Here is a 19,189-nt window from a genome sequence, read left to right as displayed (position 1 = left end):
CAGCATTTATAGGCACAATCAGTAAGTCCAAGTGGCTGGATTGTATTTTATCACAGAAACTCCTGGAGCTGATGGCACACTTCACAACACAGGGACCAGGGCTCGGCCAGGGCCCCGCCTTGGCTGGGAGGGTTTCTCATAAAATACCCCATAAAATACCCTACAGCCAAGTCTCTGCTCATGTCAGTTGGGAAAGATCCTTGAAATGCTGTGTTTCTTGCAGATAACTGCACAGGGTTACGTGCAAGTCTCTAAAGCAGTGGGTTTGGTGTTAAGCAGAGAGCTCCAGCATCTCAGTCATGGATTTTTAGCTAAATAATACTGATGGTGTCAGCCACGTATTGCCCAGGGTGCATCTGTAAGGCAGCTCTGGCCGAGGCCTGCTGCTCATCCTCAGCCTCAGCACATCCGTGGGATTCCTGATGCAATTAGGGCAGCTTTCCATGCACTCCTGCAGGCTCCAGCTGTGTCCACAGCAATTGCTGCTGCTCTGGGTGACCATGTTTGTACCTTGTGGTTGGGTTTTGTTGTTATCTCCTGCGTGCTGCATTTTGTTGCTGCGTTATCTCTGATGCATTTTGTTGCTGCGTTATCTCCTGATGCATTTTGTTGCTGCGTTATCTCCTGATGCATTTTGTTGCTGTGTTATCTCTGATGCATTTTGTTGCTGTGTTATCTCCTGATGCATTTTGTTGCTGTGCTATCTCTGATGCATTTTGTTGCCTCTGAGCTGCGAGTGATGTCTGCAGCTCTGCTGAGCTGCTGTGTGTGTGCTCCTCAATGCGTTGCAGGCAAAATGCACTGGCTTTGCCCAATGCTCTAAGTTCACCTGAAATAAGTGGTAACAGAGTGAAGCTGATATCCATGGAGTAGACAAAGGGGGAATAGAAGGGGGTTGTTTTGTTCTCTCAAGTGCAGCAAAGATTAACTGTAAAATACATACTTTTAAACACATGCAGTCACATCCTTGCAAAGTGAGTGTGAAATGTTACAAAACAAAAGCAAGAGTGATTTATACCCAGGATGAACTAAGCCAAAAAGGACACACATGTATTTTTAGTTAAATTTAGCGGTTTAGTGTTAGAGTTGGTTCTAAAAACTGCCAAGTGCAAGGCACGAAGAGCTGTACTCAGAATGTGGATGCCTGTGAATACCACTATGTATCTGTGTGCATGCTATATGTGTGTATGTGCATGTGTGTGTGTGTGTATATGTATGTATGTGTGTATATACACACACACATATATTACTTTCCTAATAGTGTTCTATATTTATTGGCCAGCTATTTGAAAAAGTAATATTTTAATGATGAAGATGTTTAGTTGGGGTTAGAAGTCCCATAATTCTTAATTCTGTGCTTCAGCTCTTTATCCACTCTGGGTTTGTTAACTGTGTTTATAGTCACCACAGAGGGGCACTTCACGACCAGCCCAGGGCAGGCAGTGAGACTGTGCCCATCATTTGAAGCCCTAAAGAAAGAATCCCCAGTGTTCCTTAATTATTCATTTAAGGCTTTCTTGGGCCTTCCAGGACCTCTGCTCTCCAAAGCTAATCACAGTAGATCATGCAGCATATTTCAAACCCTCTTCTGTCACCTCCTCAATGTTGGGACACAAAACTGCTTGCACCGTCTCGTGCCTTCTTTAGAGGTAAGTGTAGCTTTTGGTGATGGTGCCAATGAATTGCTCCCCATGAAGAAAATAAAACAGAAAAGGGAAAAGTGCGAGAAGAAATATTTGAGTCAGCAATGAGGTGGAACAGCACTGATTATTGTGCTTATTTTACTTCTGTGTATGTCATTATGGGTTTATTAGTGCACTCTTGAAACATCCTGTAGAATAGCAATATTTACAATGCTGATTTTTTGTTCATCTTCTGTTGCAGAGGTGACTTTTTTGCAAGGGCCTGACTTTTTTCAACCAGTTTGAATTGCCTGTCAAGAATTTTCATGTTGACTCTCGGAAACCTGCTTCAGAGTCTTCCCTGTTTACTATTCAGTCCTGTTTTCTTCTTCCTTTAGCAGGTAAGCATATATTTCTGCAATACTAATTCCAACTTGAAAATGTTTCCAAATTCAGACACCTGAACAGTTCATTTTGTTGGACTCTATAGGGTTAACATCTCTCCTCCAAAGTTTCTGCCACAGGAAAATACCTGAATAACAGTGCAGTGCTTTGGAGTCTTTAGCATCAGTGCCTGTCAGTCTGCATCCCCCCAGCTTTAATGCAACTCAGAAAATGCTGTGCATGAACTTTCAGCTGGGAATCTATTTAGAGCTGAATCAGGATTGTGAGCAAGCAGTACAGAAAATTGCTTGAATTGTTGCTGCCTGAGAGGAGCCTCTAAATAACTTTGTGTTCTTGAGGAAAAAAGCCCTGAGGAGGAGAGGCAGAGTGGGTGATGGAAGGGCTGGGGTGTCACCCCACAGTGCCCTCGAGCTGAAGGGGAGCATTCAGCCATTGTTCACCAGGATCAGTCAGTGCTGCAGAAACACATTTAGCTGCCCTGGCTGGCCATATGTGATCGAGATATAGATACATATGTATATATGTGTAGGTGTGGCAGAAGGGACACGGAGCAGCTGGGCTGTAGGAGTGTCTTACACAGCTGCAGCCTTCCTGCAGGGGGGCCTGGCCAGACCCTTAACATTCATTGTTAGAATTGGATTTGTGTTTGAGATGCAAGGTTTTTAGGAAGAAATAGTTTTTTAATGATTTCTTGAAATCGCTTTTGTTAAATGCTGGTTGTCAAAGGAGAGTGTGTATGGTGGTGTGCACGTGCATTTATGTGAAAAGAAAGTAAATGTGCTTTCTCTGTCTTTGCTGTTGTTCTGTTTTCCTGTTAATATTATCATTACATGTAAGAAGTCTTGTTTTTTTGAAACAACTTAGAAATTTTCCCAGAAAACAGTTGTCAGTTTCCTCCTGCAAAAGGATTTCCTTTCAGAATGTATAGTGATTTATTTACTTCATCACTAAACTGCAGAATCTAACCTCTGCCGTGGCTTTGGCTTGTTTTCCTTTGTTTTTTTAAGGATGAGGTCTTTTCTAAAAGGTTGGCTCTGGAAAATTTTTATTTTGATCTCCTTGGTAGTAATGCATGCTTTCTTCCCAGTCTGTATGGGGTGGGAATGGTGGGAATTCCTGCTCAGTGCTACTTTATTGCAGTGGTAGCTGCACTTTGCTACAGTGTCACTTGGTCTCATCCCTATAAACTGCAGCTTGCCAGAGCCTTGCATGGCTCCAATCATAGCCACAGTGCCAGGGTGGAAGGGACCTTGAGGGTCCTCTTGTTCCAATGCCCCTGCCATGGGCAGCAGGAGCACCTTCCACCAGAGCAGGCGGCTCCAAGCCGTGTCCAGCCTGGCCTTGGACACCTCCAGGGGTGTGTGCAGGGCTGAAACCTACAGCAGAACTTATCTTGTCCTGTACATTGGGCACAGATGTTGCAAACTGAGGGCAAAGTGAGCCCACTCCTTTTGAATTGTGCTGCGCTTCTTGTCCCTCAGGTGCTGTTCAGGTACTGCCACTCTGGATTCCTGACACATGAGTTAAGGGTGTCAGTGGCAGAGAGGGGATATTGTACCATGGGAACTTGACAGTCCCAGTTCATGAGGAGTATGGGCATTTTCTCTTCATAAGTGATTCATCTGGAAAAGGTGAGGGGAAAATGACTCAGGCAGGAAATCCCTGCTATCTCTGCCTGCATATACCCAGAAAATTTATGTTTCTGAACTTTACAACCCTCCCTAAAACAAATGCCCACATCTGCTTTTAGCTAAATTAACAGTCTACCAACTAATCTGCTACCAAACATGTGTTCTGTCAGCTGCAACTCCAAATACTCCTAGGAAGATTCAGCCACTTCCAGCAGAGCTAAAAGCTGCTTTCATGCCTCACTGGAATGTTTTAACCATTCACTGTGTACAACTGGTCTTTGGTTTGTTCATTGTTAAACTTTTTATTCTTGGTATTCTAAATAGCTCAGGATAAGCAGAGATACGTGTAAGCTCTCTGATCTCAGTGCAGCATTTGCAAACTATCCTGTTATAAACTGTTTCTGATTGCCATGGAATCTGTAACCTCGCTGTGATGGACAGTCAGCTCAGAGCTCCCACCATGTGAGGAGATATTATCCAAAACTGCACCTTGAGCAACTTACCAGCACCCTGACAGAGTTTGCTGGCTGGAAATAGCAACATCTTACGAAAAATCACTGCCTCCCCACTGCAAACTTGGTTTTTTTCTTTGCAAAAATGCATTACTTGGCTGGCAATATAGTAAACTTTAAGCGATGTTTACAGTTTTAGTCAACTTTTATATTCCAACGTCAATTTATAGTCATAAGTATTACTTGCTGTTCATTGTGGAATGCTGTAATCTAAAGATTTTAGGAATATGGCTGTAACAGGGGCCATAGAAAACAGGTATTGAAGGCTTCAGACCCCATTAGTTTACATCTGCAGGCCACAGCCTTTGTCAGTGTTTGTACTTAGGTTTGTACATTACTTTCTGCACGTGTCCTCTGTTATTTCATGGAAATGTCACAGTTTCAAATCCAGCACATGCAGAAGCCTTGGCATGTCAGGGCCAGTCAGAAATGGCAAAGTGACACATTTGCTGTCCTCATGAGGAGACAGAAGTCACTAGGAGAGTGCTGAGATAATAAAGGAGGTTAGAAGGGTTTACTGTGTCACAGCAGAGGAGCACTCATTTTTACAGTAATCAGTATTATGGGAAAACCCTGGCAAAATTGTCTTTGTTTGTTCCCTTTTTCGCCTCCTCCAAATACAAAGAAGAGAATCTGACAGTATTTTCATTTATTGTTCAATTTTTGTTCACTGCTGGAGGGTGTAGCTGTAAGCTGAAGTCTCCCTAAAATTTCATTTGATTTCCTAGCCAGGAGATGTTCTTAGCCAGTCTTTCTGTTGAGGCTGTTTCATGAAAGCCTTTATCCTTTTCCTCTCAGTCTCTCAATGCCTTTGGTCAGCAGGACATTCTCCTAGAAATACTAATTTACTACCTCCCAACTTGAAATACCAGCTGAGCTTGTACCAGTGATAGCTCTCAAAGATTTCTTCATCCAGGGTCAGAGCATGTAATTGAGGAAATTAAACATTCATTAACTGGATGCCAGATTATTTGTACTTGTATTATGCTCAATGTGGCAAAAAAATCCTGGGGATGACATTCATGTCATCCAATTGTAGGTGTTTACAGCTTGGAATGCCATATCCATATCTGAACTGCTCACATTATAACCCAGCGTGACTTTCCTGACCAGGCTGCAATGTTCTTTAAAGGATGCACTGCCCCCTGAATGTGCCCAGCTTTCTCCAGCAGTTACAGAATGAGATCTGAATTTTCCTGTACTAGAATTTTCTAGCAGCTAGAGCTGAATGAGCTAAAAAAAGGTGGAAGACCAAACTGGAATGACAGAACTTTATCTGAAGAGTGTCTTAAATGCACCTTCCAGTTCTGACCTGCCAGGCCACTACTCTGCTGTTGCTGTGGTCATGAGCATCTTGTCTCTCTTCACAGCTCTTATGGAGAATTTAATCAAAAGGAAGAAAGTCATTCAAATGCTGTTTCCAGTTTTCATCCTTTTACTTATTTGCCATCCACGAATACAGGCAGTAGTAAAGTGTAGGTACAAGCAAAATATTCTATCTATAGATCTACCTGTTACTACTATGTGAAACAATTCTACCCTATAACTGCTTAAGTCTTACTTTTATTACATTGAATTTTGCAGTAAGTAAAGGTAAAAGTAGTACCTTTCATCCCTCTTCCATTTTCTCCAGGAGGACAGGTCACGTCACTGAGGTTTGAATAATCCTCCAAAAGTTAAATTATGAAGATTACATTCCACCTATGTGATAACTCGGATGTTGATGCCATGTTGTGTCCGATTGAAGACTGACACTGGCAGTGACAGTGAAGAGTTCTTCCAAATCTTGCTGTGGAGTGTAAAACATTCCATCACTCTGCCCTTGGAGATAAATTATTTGCCAGAGCATCTGAGAAAACACTCAGAATGTGATACATACTGAGAGAGGTCATGGTGCTGGGCTGGCTGACCTGGTGAAATGAAGATTTAAAGGTGCAAGTGTAAAATAATTTGTGCAATTAAGGCTTTTTATACTCTGGCTGCTTCCACTGCCCAATATCTCAGTCTGAGGGGACTGTCTCAGTATGGGGAGGTGTGAAGGATGGCAAAAAGTCCCCATTTTTAGTTCCTATGGAAGTTCCATCACACTGAGCGCTGCAGAGCCTAAGTGCACAGATAGATGTTGCAATTTGGGATTGTCATTCAAATCTCTCTGGCAATTGTTCCATTCAGGAAGATATCCATGTGAGGCAGGGGGGAATGATGAATTTTCTGAGAGAATCCATTTGTGTGGAGCACTAGGCTTGTGTTGATCCATGCAGGGCTGCAGGACTTGCTCCAAGGAGCTGTATAGCACCGTGCAAATCACAGCAGTGTAATTCCACCAGAGTCAAAGATTGCCCAAGTTCCAGAGCACTGCTCGGGCCTGAGGTAACCTCCCTCCTTGGGCACAGGAGGGGACAGCAGTCTCAAGGCACAGCTCATGTTCTAGCCATGCTCAGAGAGAACACTGCACGAGCAATGCCCTGGCTTGCAGGGAAAGGCAGGGTATTATTGCTTGTAACTCACAGCTGCCCACCCGTGCAGCTCATTAGAAACCCACTGAGTTGCTGCAACGGGTTCTTCGTCTTGGTGACCTTCCAAGGCAATCAGAGCCTTCTTGGAACACCTTGAATCAGAAATATTTGGATATAAGAGAAGTAGCACTGTGCAGCACATGGCTCTGATCTCTCAGGGCTCACAGATTTGGAAGGCAGGGTACCATGTATAACTGCAGAAGACAGCACTGAGATACTGTGGCTGCTGCATTAAGGTCATGGTGTTCTGGGAGCCAGATAAAATTATGCAAGATGGCAATTTAGGAAAGAATTGACATAGAGCTCAGGAAGGCAAAAAATCATGTGTATAATGAGCTCAATTACTTTGTAAGATTAATTTTCCACTGTCTCATGATCTTGTAATAAGGGCACAAAGTATTTTAAATGTTTGATTTACTTACTGATCAGAACTCTTGAGACCTTGCTTTCTAAATCAAAATGTAAGATTTGACTCCTGTTTAAGTGCAAAGTTGTGAGCTTGTCTTGGAGTGTACACTGGTTACTGGGTTAACAGGTTATTAATTTATTTACTGGGTGGGCAGCAGTAATACCTGAAACAGGTACATTTGGCACTCAGAACCCCATCCATCTCCTTTCCTGGGGCATGTGAGTGGGAGGTGGTAATGCCACAGGTCATGTAATCCAGAGCATTGGTCCTCACTTCCTCCAGCAGGGCCACTGCCTTTTTTGGGTCACTGCACTGTCTTTAACTCCCAGAACCTTTACAGAGATAACTAGGAGCCAGACTGCAAGCCAGGAGAATTGATTTATCGTGAAACCTTGATATTTTGCATGGGGGCAGAAAAGGCCCATTCCTGTCCTAATTCTCTCCTGGTGCCTTTATCCTGAAGAACAAGACAAAACAGATTTAGCTGTCGACTGTATTTCAAGAACAGCTTGTGTTGCTGTGCTCTGTAAAACCAAAAACTTCTGACAAAGGGGGTGGGATTTCATGGATGCTTTAGCAGGTATTGCTCAGTTCAGAGCCTGTGTTAGCCTGTGCTGGGGACTGGGGTCTGTACCTGAGTCCAAAGGGAGGGAGGCAGCTGTGCTCGTGCAGGCATGGTTGGTCTCAGGATGCAGAGGTACAGGAGGGGTTCCAAAGGTTGGGAAGATGTCCCAGTAAGGCCAAGTCCTCTCTTACAAATCAGCACTTGGCTGTGGTGAGGGCAAAAATAAGATAAAGGATTAGCAAAAGCAAAGGTGTCTTAGGACTAACCTCAATAAACAAAAGGCATCCTTAAGAATGCCTTTATCTCAGAGGTTGCAGAGAGTCGGTGGGATGGAGGAGGAAGGGTGGAAATAGACCTTGTTTGGTTTCATACTTTCTTTACTCTCTTTATTCTCTGTTTTCTGATGATAAAGGAGCTTTATTTAGATACTGTAGCAAAAGAATTGATGAGTCCTAAGGTTTACAACTTCATTTCCTCCTGGCTCTATTTTTTCCTGGTGACTGCATCTCCTTCCTCTCTGCTGCATCTCCTTCCTCTCTGCTTTGCTGCCCGTGTGCTGCTGTGGCAGGCTGTGCTGTGCCTTTAAGAGGGCTGTGCTGCTCTGACAGACTAATTCCTGAGCCTTGGCATGTGTCAAGGCATGCCCTAAGCTTTGTGGTGTACTTTGTGAAAAACTGAAATGCGTTTTTCTAGGGAGATTTTTAACTCCTTTCTGCCACAGAGGTGCTTCACCATTCTCTTCTTTGGTTGCAAAGTGCACACCACTCAACATCACTATAGCAAGTTCTGCTCTCTTCTCCAAAAGAGATGGGGAGATGAAGTGAAGTAGTGGGCTGCTTTTTTCTTTTCCAATTAAAATTTGTATTTATTGAGTTGTTTTGTTTCATGGCAGAGCTCTGAAGGGTGACTAAAGCTGAGATGGCAAACTCTGTTACTGTTTATATCTTCCCTGGTAGGGATACCACTGCAGTGCTCACCTCTCATTGCAGCAGCAGAGTGGTGTAGTGTGAAACATGCTGACCCACAGCAGTCACAGCTTTATCAGGGATTTCATAGATTGTGAATTTCCTAATGTTTCCCATGGTGAACATTACCTTTTGCTTCTTTTTCCCTCTCCTCATGATCAAAAAGAAACTTTTAAGTAGACAGTACAATTAAACTGTTAAAACTAACATTAGTACATAATATGTATGGTTCTTTCTTTTTCTTTTATTTTTTTTCAGCAAATCTCATTCTATTGAAATCAAGTGTATGCTTGGAGATTTTTTTTCCTAATGTTTTCTAGGCACAGCGATACAGTCTTTAAAGCATAGTCCCAGCAGGAATATTGCAGACATAAATGACATATCAGGAGGTAACTGTGCAGTGACCCTTGTGATTTTAAAAGCAGTGTCTAATACAAGGTCCTGGATCTGTATGTTAACTTGGTTTTCTAGTAAAAGCATAAATCCTCTTCAACTTCCAGGTATTTACCTACCTATATATTGTCTCAGGCCTTTGGAAAGAAGTGAGTCCAGGTAAGCAGAAATTCCCCATGGCTCTGGCACTGTGGTGGCTCTGGAGCTTGCTGTGCAGTCCCTGGCAGGATGTGGGCCCCACAAATCATAGGGCTCTTTCTGGTAGAGACTGGCCTGTTTTTACAGGAGAGATGCTGGAGGGGAGGAGAAGGAGCTAGGGCTGGCAGTGCCTTCCTTGCCGAGGTGGTTGTGTGGTAAACCACTTAACCTTTGAGCTGCAGGCATGGTGTGAGCCAAACAGTGGTGTTGGTACCATGTATGGCATGCTGGGTTTGAGTGAGTTACCCTACAGTGCTTCACAGCCTCAGCTCTGGGGTTGTGCTGAGTACACTTGCTCTGTTTAAGCAGCTTCTAGTGCTCCTTACTGAGCCTTTGGGAGGTCTCCCCTCCCTCCCAGGAGGTCTGACAGGGCTCTCATCCCTCTCCATGGCCAGTGGCGAGCAGTCTGTGCTGTGGAACTGCTCTGGAAGCAGCGCTGCATGGAGAGCTCTGCCCCAGGGCTGCATGGATGGAGAGCTCTGTATGGAGAGCTCTGCCCCAGGGCTGCAGAGGCACAGCTCAGCACAAGCCCTTCCCAGGAGTTCTGTCCTCTCCTGCATTGCCCTCTGGCTGCCCGGGCCCCAGAAATCCCCAGCTACCTGTGCCCTGCAGGATCCACTTGTTCCTCTGCTGGAACAGGAAACAGAGCTCCAGGATCTCCTGCTGTCCCTGCCACCTGGGAATGGGAAACAGAGCTCCAGGATCTCCTGCTGTCCCTGCCACCTGCTCATGGGGTGGCCTGGGCATGTCACACCACCTCTCTCTGCACTTGTAATGCTGAAGTGCAGATTTTGTCTTCTCCATTCATACCCAAGAGCTGCTTAGGCCAAGTTAATGAATGACCTAAAGTCAAGCGTGTCAGGGGACTCACAGCATGGTATAAGTTTGAAGGTTTACTCTGCAGTTAGGGGTGGAGGTAGCCCTTGTTGAAAATTATTTATTTTATCATAAATCATCATTTGGTCAGGTGTAATCATAAAAAGGAGAAAGGAGTGTAGAGAAAGCCCGTCCCCTGTTAACAATGTTTCAGGAGATTGAGGCGCTGGCTCAGCTGTGGTTTTGGTGCATGTGCTGACTCTGAGGCTAGTACTGCTTACTGCAATTGATGGGGTGGCATAAAAACAGAATGAATCCTACAGGTGTAGTGTTTCACCATACAGATGGAATCCAAGAGTTAAAAGATCCAAGGATCTAATCCAGTATAATAACATTTTGCAAAACCTATCAAATTCACAGCAAGTGACAAGCAGAAAAGCTCCTGAGCTAAGTGGAAAATGAAATTAGAGAGAATTAGATTGCTCCTTGTCTATCTAAGTCGTTGTTTCACTTAACAGGGCAAACAAACATTTTATCTGAGCCCTTAGCAGAAACTTAGGCCGGGTTGTGTTGCCCTGCTCTCCCCAGCCATATTGCCCACAGAAATGGAGTACCCTTCATGCTATCTGGATAAAGCAGTGTTCTGCTGGAGGTGTGTTTGCTCCCTCATTGGTATGCCGTAGAAGGCATCTCATCCCTTAAAAAATGAATATATATATATATAGTTGTATTTGTTTTCCTTGTGCTGCCATATACATAATAGATTGTTCTTTGTTTGAAGGATTTAAACATAAACATCTGGCAGAGACTGGGGATAGTAATGTCTTTGTTGGTTAGATGTGGGGCTGCAGGTCCCTTCCAAAGTGAAATGTTGTATGCCATCCACTGTGATCCTGGTTTGTATACTTGAGAATTTTGGTGTGGGAAGGGCAATTAATGCAATGCTAATTCACACAGCTGGATAAAACAACTATGCCTAAAACTGGCACAAGGTAAAAACAGATTTATTTCTGTAAGTAGTTCTGCAGTTGGTTCCCATGGAGCTAACACCAAATTCAAATTTTGGAAGTAAATATTTATAGGAAATAATTTTATCTGACCTCAGTTGGATAGTGAGAGGAATTGTTTTTTACTAAAATATGTCAGTATATGATGCACATGGGGCAGATCTCTCTGTGAGAAATTGAGTTTTCCTGTAATGTAAGCTTTGTCATGTTATTTGGACACCAACAAATCTGGTTATAGCCTGAATCTAGACAACAGGCTATCACAGATGAAAAGAGTAAAGAGAAAACAGAAAGAAAAAAAAAAGCCAAGGCTAGGTTCTTGTATTGCAGCCCCTTTGCAGTGAGTGGAGGTTACCCTGCAAGGAGCCTTTGTGGCTTTTACCAAACCATTTGCAGATCAGTGCCGTGGCCACAGAAGAGCCATTCTGATGTTCTGGCTCCGTCTGTTGCAAACTATCCCAGCAGATGAGCCAGGCACTCGTGGGTTTGAAACAGAACTGCCAGTGAGTGTCAGTGAACTGAGCACGGGCTGGAGTCTGGTGGCAGCAGCACATCCTTCAGCTCCGCTGCTGCACTCAGAGAAAGATTTTCCTTTGAAGATAAGACACATGGGGCTCCTGTAGAAACATAGTGTGCCCCATGTTGTGCAGCTGTTAGCACAATTTAAAATAAAAGCCAGAGAAAGGCAAAGCGTCTGGCTCTTGTGTGGGCCACCAAGAATTCCTGCAAATGCTAAACCCCAGACCGTCACTTTTCACTCTGCAGTTAAATTGCTCGTGAACCCTTCGTGCGAGCTCTGAGCCAGAGCAGCCTCTGAGGGTGTGGATGTGCGAGTACTCGGTGTCGTAACGTGGCAGGGCACAGGCACTTGTTATGAAACTGCACAGTAAAGGCTCCGTGCGTCAGTGCTGGTTCTTAGGTTTGCTGTTTCTGTTTGCTTTTGTTCCTGTCCGTGGCCCTGCAGTTTTGTTTCCATTTATGAGTGCAGGAAGAGGGGGAGAGGTTGGGAAACGCTGCTGGAGGAGCCGGGCAGTTCCTGTGACAGGTGGAGCAGCGCAGTGCTGAGCGAGATTCCTGGGACACCACAGGGAAGGGAAGGGAAGGCTCCACGCCCGGGGCAGCCGCGGTTACAGGGGCCCCTTCAGTGCGCTGTGGCAGCAGCCAGAAGTTTGACTTATTTCTTGAAAGGACTGGAGAAATGATTAACCCCAGTTGGTGACGTCAGAGTTGATCTGATTAAAGGTTTGTTTTCTTGCTGGCAGAGGTGTGCTCCGTAGAGACCGGTTCTCTCTTCTTTCTTTTTTAAGTTTGTTTTTTGCACAGCAGCCGGAGGGAACCGCTCGCGCTGCCGCCGCTGCCCAGCCGCGTGTGTATGCGTGTGCACAGGATGGTGTGTCTGTAGCTGCCACACGCACACACACCTCTGACCATGAGGACTCTTCGCAGGTTGAAGTTCATGAGTTCGCCCAGCCTCAGTGACCTGGGCAAGAGAGAGCAGGCAGCCTTGGACGAGCGGGGGACGCAGCAGCGCCGGGCCTGCTCCAACGCCGCCTGGAACAGGTAAGGTGGCGCCGTGTGCCGGCTCCTGGCACGGGGATTGGTGTGCCGGGGGCTGCCCGCTCGGATAAACACGGGAGTGCTTTTTACCCCGTGCTCTTCATCTTCCTCTGAAGGCTTATAACAAACAGGGATCCCTGCCTTCCCTTTGGGACAACAACTTGTTTCCTAGGCTCCAGCTACAAACATATCTTTGTGTCTGTCTAGATATTCAAAGTTTATTTGGCTTAGGTTGTTTGGTTTTTTTTAAATTACATGTGCGCAGCTATTAAAATACGTATGTGATATATGTTAGAAATCTATTGATCATTTATAACACATACTTTTTATCTGCACGTCTATGGCTGTTGCTGGTAGTTAGGGCAAAGTCTGCTAAGTTTACTCATGTTACAATACACGTACAAATAGATCTGTGCATGTATGTATGTACACACGCAAACACATGCAATGCACTTATTTTGCACTTTGGATGGGCAAAATAAGCCCTGATTGTTTACTTTATTGTATTTATGCATTTTAATTCTGTGGCTGTTTTACAAGAAAACCTATGCAAACATTATATTGTGAATGTGTCAATTAGCTCAGCTAGTCAGAAAGTCCATTTTGGTGACAATCTTAAAAGATTAATCTAAGTCTCTAAATCATTAGGAATTAAATCCTTAGGTCATTTTTGAAAATGAAATGTCACCTCCTGGATCACAGCTTGGAAAGTGTCATCTGTAGTATTTTATAAATGTAAGGTGGTACAACTCTAGGAAGAAAAATACTAGTGAAATGCAGAAGCATTTGCTAAAATTCTGAGAAAAATAAAATATATAAAATAGCATATCTTCTGTCCTTCTCACCACTTGATTTGTGGTTTCGTGTCTGTATTACCAATTAGTTGTTTAATGCCAACAGTGCACTAAACTCTGAAACTGTGCTGATCACAAAAGAGACTGATTTTCCTCTCAAATATCGTGCTGCTAGTATGACCCTGAGTTGTACCTGATGTGCAGATGGATGGCGGTGGTAGTTCAAGGATAGATTGGGCCATCTTGAGTCGTGCCAGTTGGGACTTTATTTGTCAGTAGCCCTAAGGGAAGCAGCGGGGAGTAAGAGACTCCTGGGAGGGGATCAGGGTGACAGAGTCCCCAGACCCTTTTTGTGATGGTGTGCTGACAGCTGTTGTTGGCAGAGGTTGGTTTTTCCAGGCTTTGCATCTGGGGAGGGAGCTGTGGAGGCCGCTGTGAATGGAGAGCAGGTCAGGCACCCAGCTTGCTGGGAGGCAGAGAGTTCCAAGCTTGGGCCTGCTGATATTCAAACCAGAGAATTTCCCTAGTTGGGATGCGTTTGTTAGCAAGTGAGAGTCTGTAACTTTTAATTTTGACAGGACAGGTGCAGCTCTGGCCAGAAGTGGCTGCCAGACTGGCTTGCCAGTCAATGAGCTGTACATCTGCACGTTTCATCCACACAATTGCACAACTGTCCCATTGCCTGTTCCTTGACCGGGTGTCCATGAGTCACCCTGACACTGCTTTGCATGAACTCACACCTGGCCGTGCTTTCCAGCCCTGGGTGGCCTTTGCCAGTGCAGGCATTGGCAGGCTGTCCTTGTGAGGGCATGCTCCCCTGGAACACCCCAGAGCACCAGTGGGGCTGTGCTGTGGCTCAGGTGTGCACCATGGGGCTGTGTTGTGGCTCAGGTGATGGCACCATGGGGCTGTGCTGTGGCTCAGGTGTCACCGTGTCCCTGCATTAGCAGCTGCCAGAGCTGTGACAGCTGTTGCAGACATGAGCTGGGTCACTGCACGGGCAAAGGGAAGGCCCTTGGTTTCTTGTTTAACAGGGCAAGGCCTTCTTCTGAGTGAAAGAGTGAGGGTAATTCTTCTTCCAGGGTCAGAAAGACTCGTATCATCTGTTGCTGTTAAGAAACTCAGATATTCTACAGGCTGAAAAACTGGGTCTTTGTCCTGAGGAAGGTCAGGTCTTAAATGATACTGAACATTCCTGGACTTCTAAAGTTTCACTCACCAGAAATCTGGTCTGGCTTTTTTAAATCTTGGGCTGTGCAATTTCTTTTCTTTTTCTGCTGCAAAATTGAAACAACCCAACATAGGACACTTCGCATACTTCGGTTTACAGGAGTATTTTTTCCTTCCAAATGAAATGATTGCTTGTGTTGTTTCATTCTGTGTAAGCATAAGAGCTTGCTGATCAGGGAAGTCAAGATGCACCAGCAGAGCTCTCCCTTCTCACCAAGGCTGGCTGTTCTATATTTAAATGTCTGCTGTTTCTTTGCCTGGTGTTAGCAGCTGTGCCTGGGTGTGGCACGTGTGTGTCTGCTTTTCAAAGAGGCTTTGAATCTGTCCCTGCTGCTCCTGGGGTCTCTCACAGTACAGCAGCTCTGTCCCTGGGGTGCATGCATGGCTGCCCCTCTGCACTTGCTCTGTGTGTGGCCCCCATGGCCCAGTGCTGTACCCTCTGCTGCCTCTGCCCCCTTCACACCAGTCCCAGCTCAGGCTGAATTGTCACACCTGAGAATCATTTCTGCATTTAGGCACCAGGGCAGGACAGCCTGAGGGAGCCAGATTCAGCCTGCTGGGGGAGCGTAGCACTGTGGTACCAAGGAAGGTCACTTCGTCCCTGAGGACCTCCCTTAGGTCTGAACTAAAACGCAGTGGAACTTCTCAGCACGGTAACATCAAAGGGAAATCAGTGCCAAGCTGCTGCCTGCTTTTAGGCAAATGAGACTTTGTATCATGGCTTTTCAGAGCTTGCTTTCCCATGGACCCTGGATCTGTGCAGCCAAACACTGACGGTGCAGTTAGCTAGCAAGCAATGGCAACATAGCGGGACAGTTTCCTGAATTACAGCTCACAGAATTTGCATTGGATTGAAATAGTTCAGATTTTTTTCACTAGCCCTGTCTTCAGTTCTTGTTCTCCCCCTCAGCCCCCATTTCTGCTTCAGGCAAGAAATGAAGGCTGAATGCTGACTAAACCCATTGGGCTGAGAAACGAAGGGGTTTTAATCCTGAGCTCACACACCAGGGGCCCACTCAGGCCAGATAAAATCCATGGCAGCATTTCCATTCCGACTGAGCCAGCACAGACTGCCTCATCAGGAGCTGATACTGGCTGAGCTGTGCTCTGGGAAAGCCTCTAGTCAAAGGCTTGAGATCCTCTTTGATGTAAGAAAATATGAAAAATTCACAGAGACATGAAGGCGTAGGAGACAGCAAAGAAAAGGTGAAGAAAGCAGGTGAGTTTCTTGTGACATCAGTGAGATCAGCAGTAAATCAGAGGAGACATACCATACCTGAAAGCATTTTTTGGCCTGGGCTAATTTTTTACAGGGTTGTAATAAGCACAACAACTTCCTGTAAAATAACTTTTACAGCCATGAAAACCATATTTCATCTCCCAAGTTATGGTTAATGTTTTTTCAGATCACAGGAAGGCTTTTCCAGTGGAGAAAATATTCCAGACCAGCATATTTTTCTCTTTCTTCCATTATTCAGTTTTTATTTAGAAATATTAGTAATTCCTCATCTCTGTGGCCAGACTGATTCTGACCTGGCAGAAAGCTGCTTTAATCACAATAGTTTTTTCTTCTTGGCTTCCAGATGTCAGTGAAAGAACACTTATGGGTGGTACTGGAGGGAGCCAGCCTCCCACCCTGTGGTGTCTGGATGGACAAACAGCAGCTCAGGAGAAATGTCTGTTCTGGTGGTAATGATGGACAAACAGCAGCTCAGGAGAAATGTCTGTTCTGGTGGTAATGTTGGACAAACAGCAGCTCAGGAGAAATGTCTGTTCTGGTGGTAATGTTGGACAAACAGCAGCTTAGGAGAAATGTCTGTTCTGGTGGTAATGTTGGACAAACAGCAGCTCAGGAGAAATGTCTGTTCTGGTGGTAATGACAGACAAACAGCAGCTCAGGAGAAATGTCTGTTCTGGTGGTAATGAGCCCTGGAGGCAGTAGCCTATAATTGATTAATACTCTGTAAATATCAGAATAATTCAGCCCACCCTGCCCACCTGGAGCCTGCCCCTGTTGGGCTGGTTGGGGGTGCCCTCAGCAAGCATCCAGCTCTGTGCCTCAGGGATTTGCACCTTCCAGTCCCTTCATGGTGAAGCTAATGGTGGGCACAGTCTGTGCTGTGTGTGCTGGAGCTGCCATTCCCCACATGATGGTCAGCTGGAGCCACCTCCTCCTCTGGAGGTTCAGTCAAATGTGCACTGAGTTGCTGTCTTCTGGATGAGATGAAGTTTCTTAGGCTGCTGAGTTGGTTTTTGTGGCTGTGAGGGCTGCCTTGGGTGTTGATAGTTTTCTTTGGCAATCTGTAGCTACCATGGGTAGATAAGTGCAGTAAATTGTTGGAGCCATCTGACATTTTGTTACTCCAAAGGCAACCCCCCAAAAAAGGTCCCTTCAGTTTGCACATCCTGATTTCCCCTTCTCCAGCAAGCCTGCTCTGTGGAGTTTTCTGGGCTCTATTGGACTCTGTTTCCTGCAGCACCATGTTCTGTGCACACACACACAGAGCAGGTGCAGAGGAGGTGCTCACAGCAATGTTAGTGCATGAGGGCACCCATTATTAACTTTCATGTTGTAAAAGAGTTAGAGAAGGGAGTTCACAAGGCATTTTCAGTTCAGGTGAGCTATTGCAATGTAAGTTTCATTGTGTACATCACTGCCTTAAGCCTCAATGGAAGCTGGTTGCAGGCACAGGTCAGGCCATCCACCCACCTCAAGCATCTTGCAGGACTGCTGTGTGTGAGCAGCAGCTCAGGTTTTCTTTACACCAAAAGGTTGAACCATTCTGACCAAATCTTTTTAAGCAATCACTTGTTATGGAAACCCATTGATTTAACCAAGGTCTAGGTCTGTTTTTTTTCATTAGTTTAAGGTAACTAAGAAGATTTAAGCAAACTTTTCATTATCCTTGCACAAACTGAGGCCACCAGCAGCATCCCACATAACCTGCAGGCTGGGGCTGTGTCCTGCGCCCTCCCTACCAGCACTGCTGTCTGTGATGGGAAGGAAAGGCAGCTGGTCACCTTAATGAGGTCAGGGCTTGTTTTCCAGACAAGGATATTGTCCCTCACTACCAGGGAGATCAGGGCAGATTGAAAGTTCACTGTTAGGATGTTTTATGTAGGTGCTGTTCTATACAGACAATAAATTAAATGCTCACAACCTGTCCCTTTTAATTCTGGTTAAAAAAGCTTGCTCTCTCCTATTTCTTTGAGGAATAATGATGGACCTCTTAAGCTGCAGAGAGAAGACCTCTCCCTCATTTAGAAAGGGGTGCCCGAGGGAAAGAGAGGGAGCACGTTGCCTTTTAGGAGAGGTATTTATTTAGTCATTGTTCTCTGCAGAAGTCTGGCAGGCAACATTGCAAAGTTCATTTCTGAATCAGAGGAGCGTGTCAAGACTGCTTGTTTTATTCACTACATTGATCTTATTTCCCATATTACTCATAATGTTCAAATACCCACGTCACTTCACTGTAAACCAGAGACATTTATCTGCTGATTTTCAAGTAATTGTAAGTTGAGTGTGTCTGTGTGAGCCAGCCAAAATAATCTGGGTTAGATCGTGGATGTGTATCTGTGCCTGTGTGTGTAGGGGGGAAGGAGGGACTGCTGTGGCAGCAGTGGTGTGAGAGGCCCTGGAAACATCTTCAAAGGAACAGAAGAGAGAAGAGGACATGGTTCTTATTTCTGGCTACGTCTGTATTTCCCCACAGCCGGTCAGACCCTTCACTGCCACTTTCAGTTTCCTTCTCCTTAGCTGAAGGTGGCTGAGCTGTTCGGATCGTGCATCTCTGCCATTGTGCATTTGGAATCTCTCAGTGAGCAGCGTGGAGTTCACCTTCCAACCATCCTCTGCTCCCAGCCAGCATTGAAAGGAGCTGTCCTAGCATGGGCTGGCGAAGTTTAACGTGGGCACTGGCATTGCTAAGGCAATTTCTGCTGCTGCCTGGCACAGCTCCTGCAGGGACAGCCCCTTGCAATGGGAGCAGCTGGACCTGGGCATGGATCAGGCCAGGGCTGACCACATCCTCAGTACATGAGGGGAGCCTACAAGAAAGGAGAGGGAGACATTTTTCAGGGACATGTGGTGACAGGAAAAGGGGGAATGTCTGCAAAGTGACAGAGAGTAGGTTTAGATTGGATAGCAGGAAGGAATTCCTCCCTGTGAGGGTGCTGAGGCCCTGGCACAGGGTGCCCAGAGGAGCTGTGGCTGCCTCATCCCTGGGAGCATTCAAAGCCAGGTTGGATGGGACTTAGAGCAATCTGCTCTAATGGAGGTTGTCCCTGCCCATGGCAAGGGATGGGACAGGATGATCTTTAGGTCCTTTCCTACCCTGACATCCTGTGATTCTCTGATAAGCTCTTCTTCCACCAGCAGGAATCCCCTGGAGACCTTATACCAGATACTGACCACCTTTAGCTGTTCTTCACAAGGCACAGCAGCCCCACAGCCTGTGTGTACAGGATGGGCAGATCTGGTCCTTATCCTGCTTTCCAGAGTTCTGCAGCTGCTGCTGCTGCACAGACTCCAGCACAATGGAAGCTGTTAATTGTCTCTGTACTGAGCCA

General features: G+C 45.5%; 1 protein-coding gene across 8 annotated transcripts in view; it reads left to right on the top strand.

Moving 5' to 3' along the window:
* Positions 1-19,189, top strand: part of PRR5 (proline rich 5) — a 64,374-nt gene that overhangs the window by 22,302 nt on the left and 22,883 nt on the right. For 4 of the 8 annotated variants that reach the window (XM_071417948.1, XM_071417950.1, XM_071417947.1 and 1 more), the window contains 3 exons: positions 1,531-1,649; positions 1,885-2,023; positions 12,486-12,599. In XM_071417948.1, coding sequence (XP_071274049.1) covers positions 12,496-12,599 — 104 coding nt within the window. In that variant the 5' untranslated portion in view covers positions 1,531-1,649; positions 1,885-2,023; positions 12,486-12,495. Of the gene's footprint in view, positions 1-1,530; positions 1,650-1,884; positions 2,024-12,468; positions 12,600-19,189 lie in introns of those variants that run through there. The other 4 variants (XM_071417953.1, XM_071417949.1, XR_011677029.1 and 1 more) reach the window with 2 other exon arrangements.

The sequence above is a fragment of the Agelaius tricolor genome, unplaced genomic scaffold (assembly GCF_023055355.1).
Source record: "Agelaius tricolor isolate 1412-34295 unplaced genomic scaffold, bAgeTri1.0.p SCAF_72, whole genome shotgun sequence".
Classification (NCBI taxonomy): Eukaryota; Metazoa; Chordata; class Aves; order Passeriformes; family Icteridae; genus Agelaius; species Agelaius tricolor.
Note: the sequence above shows the minus strand (reverse complement) of the source record. Positions and strands in the feature narration are given on the sequence as shown.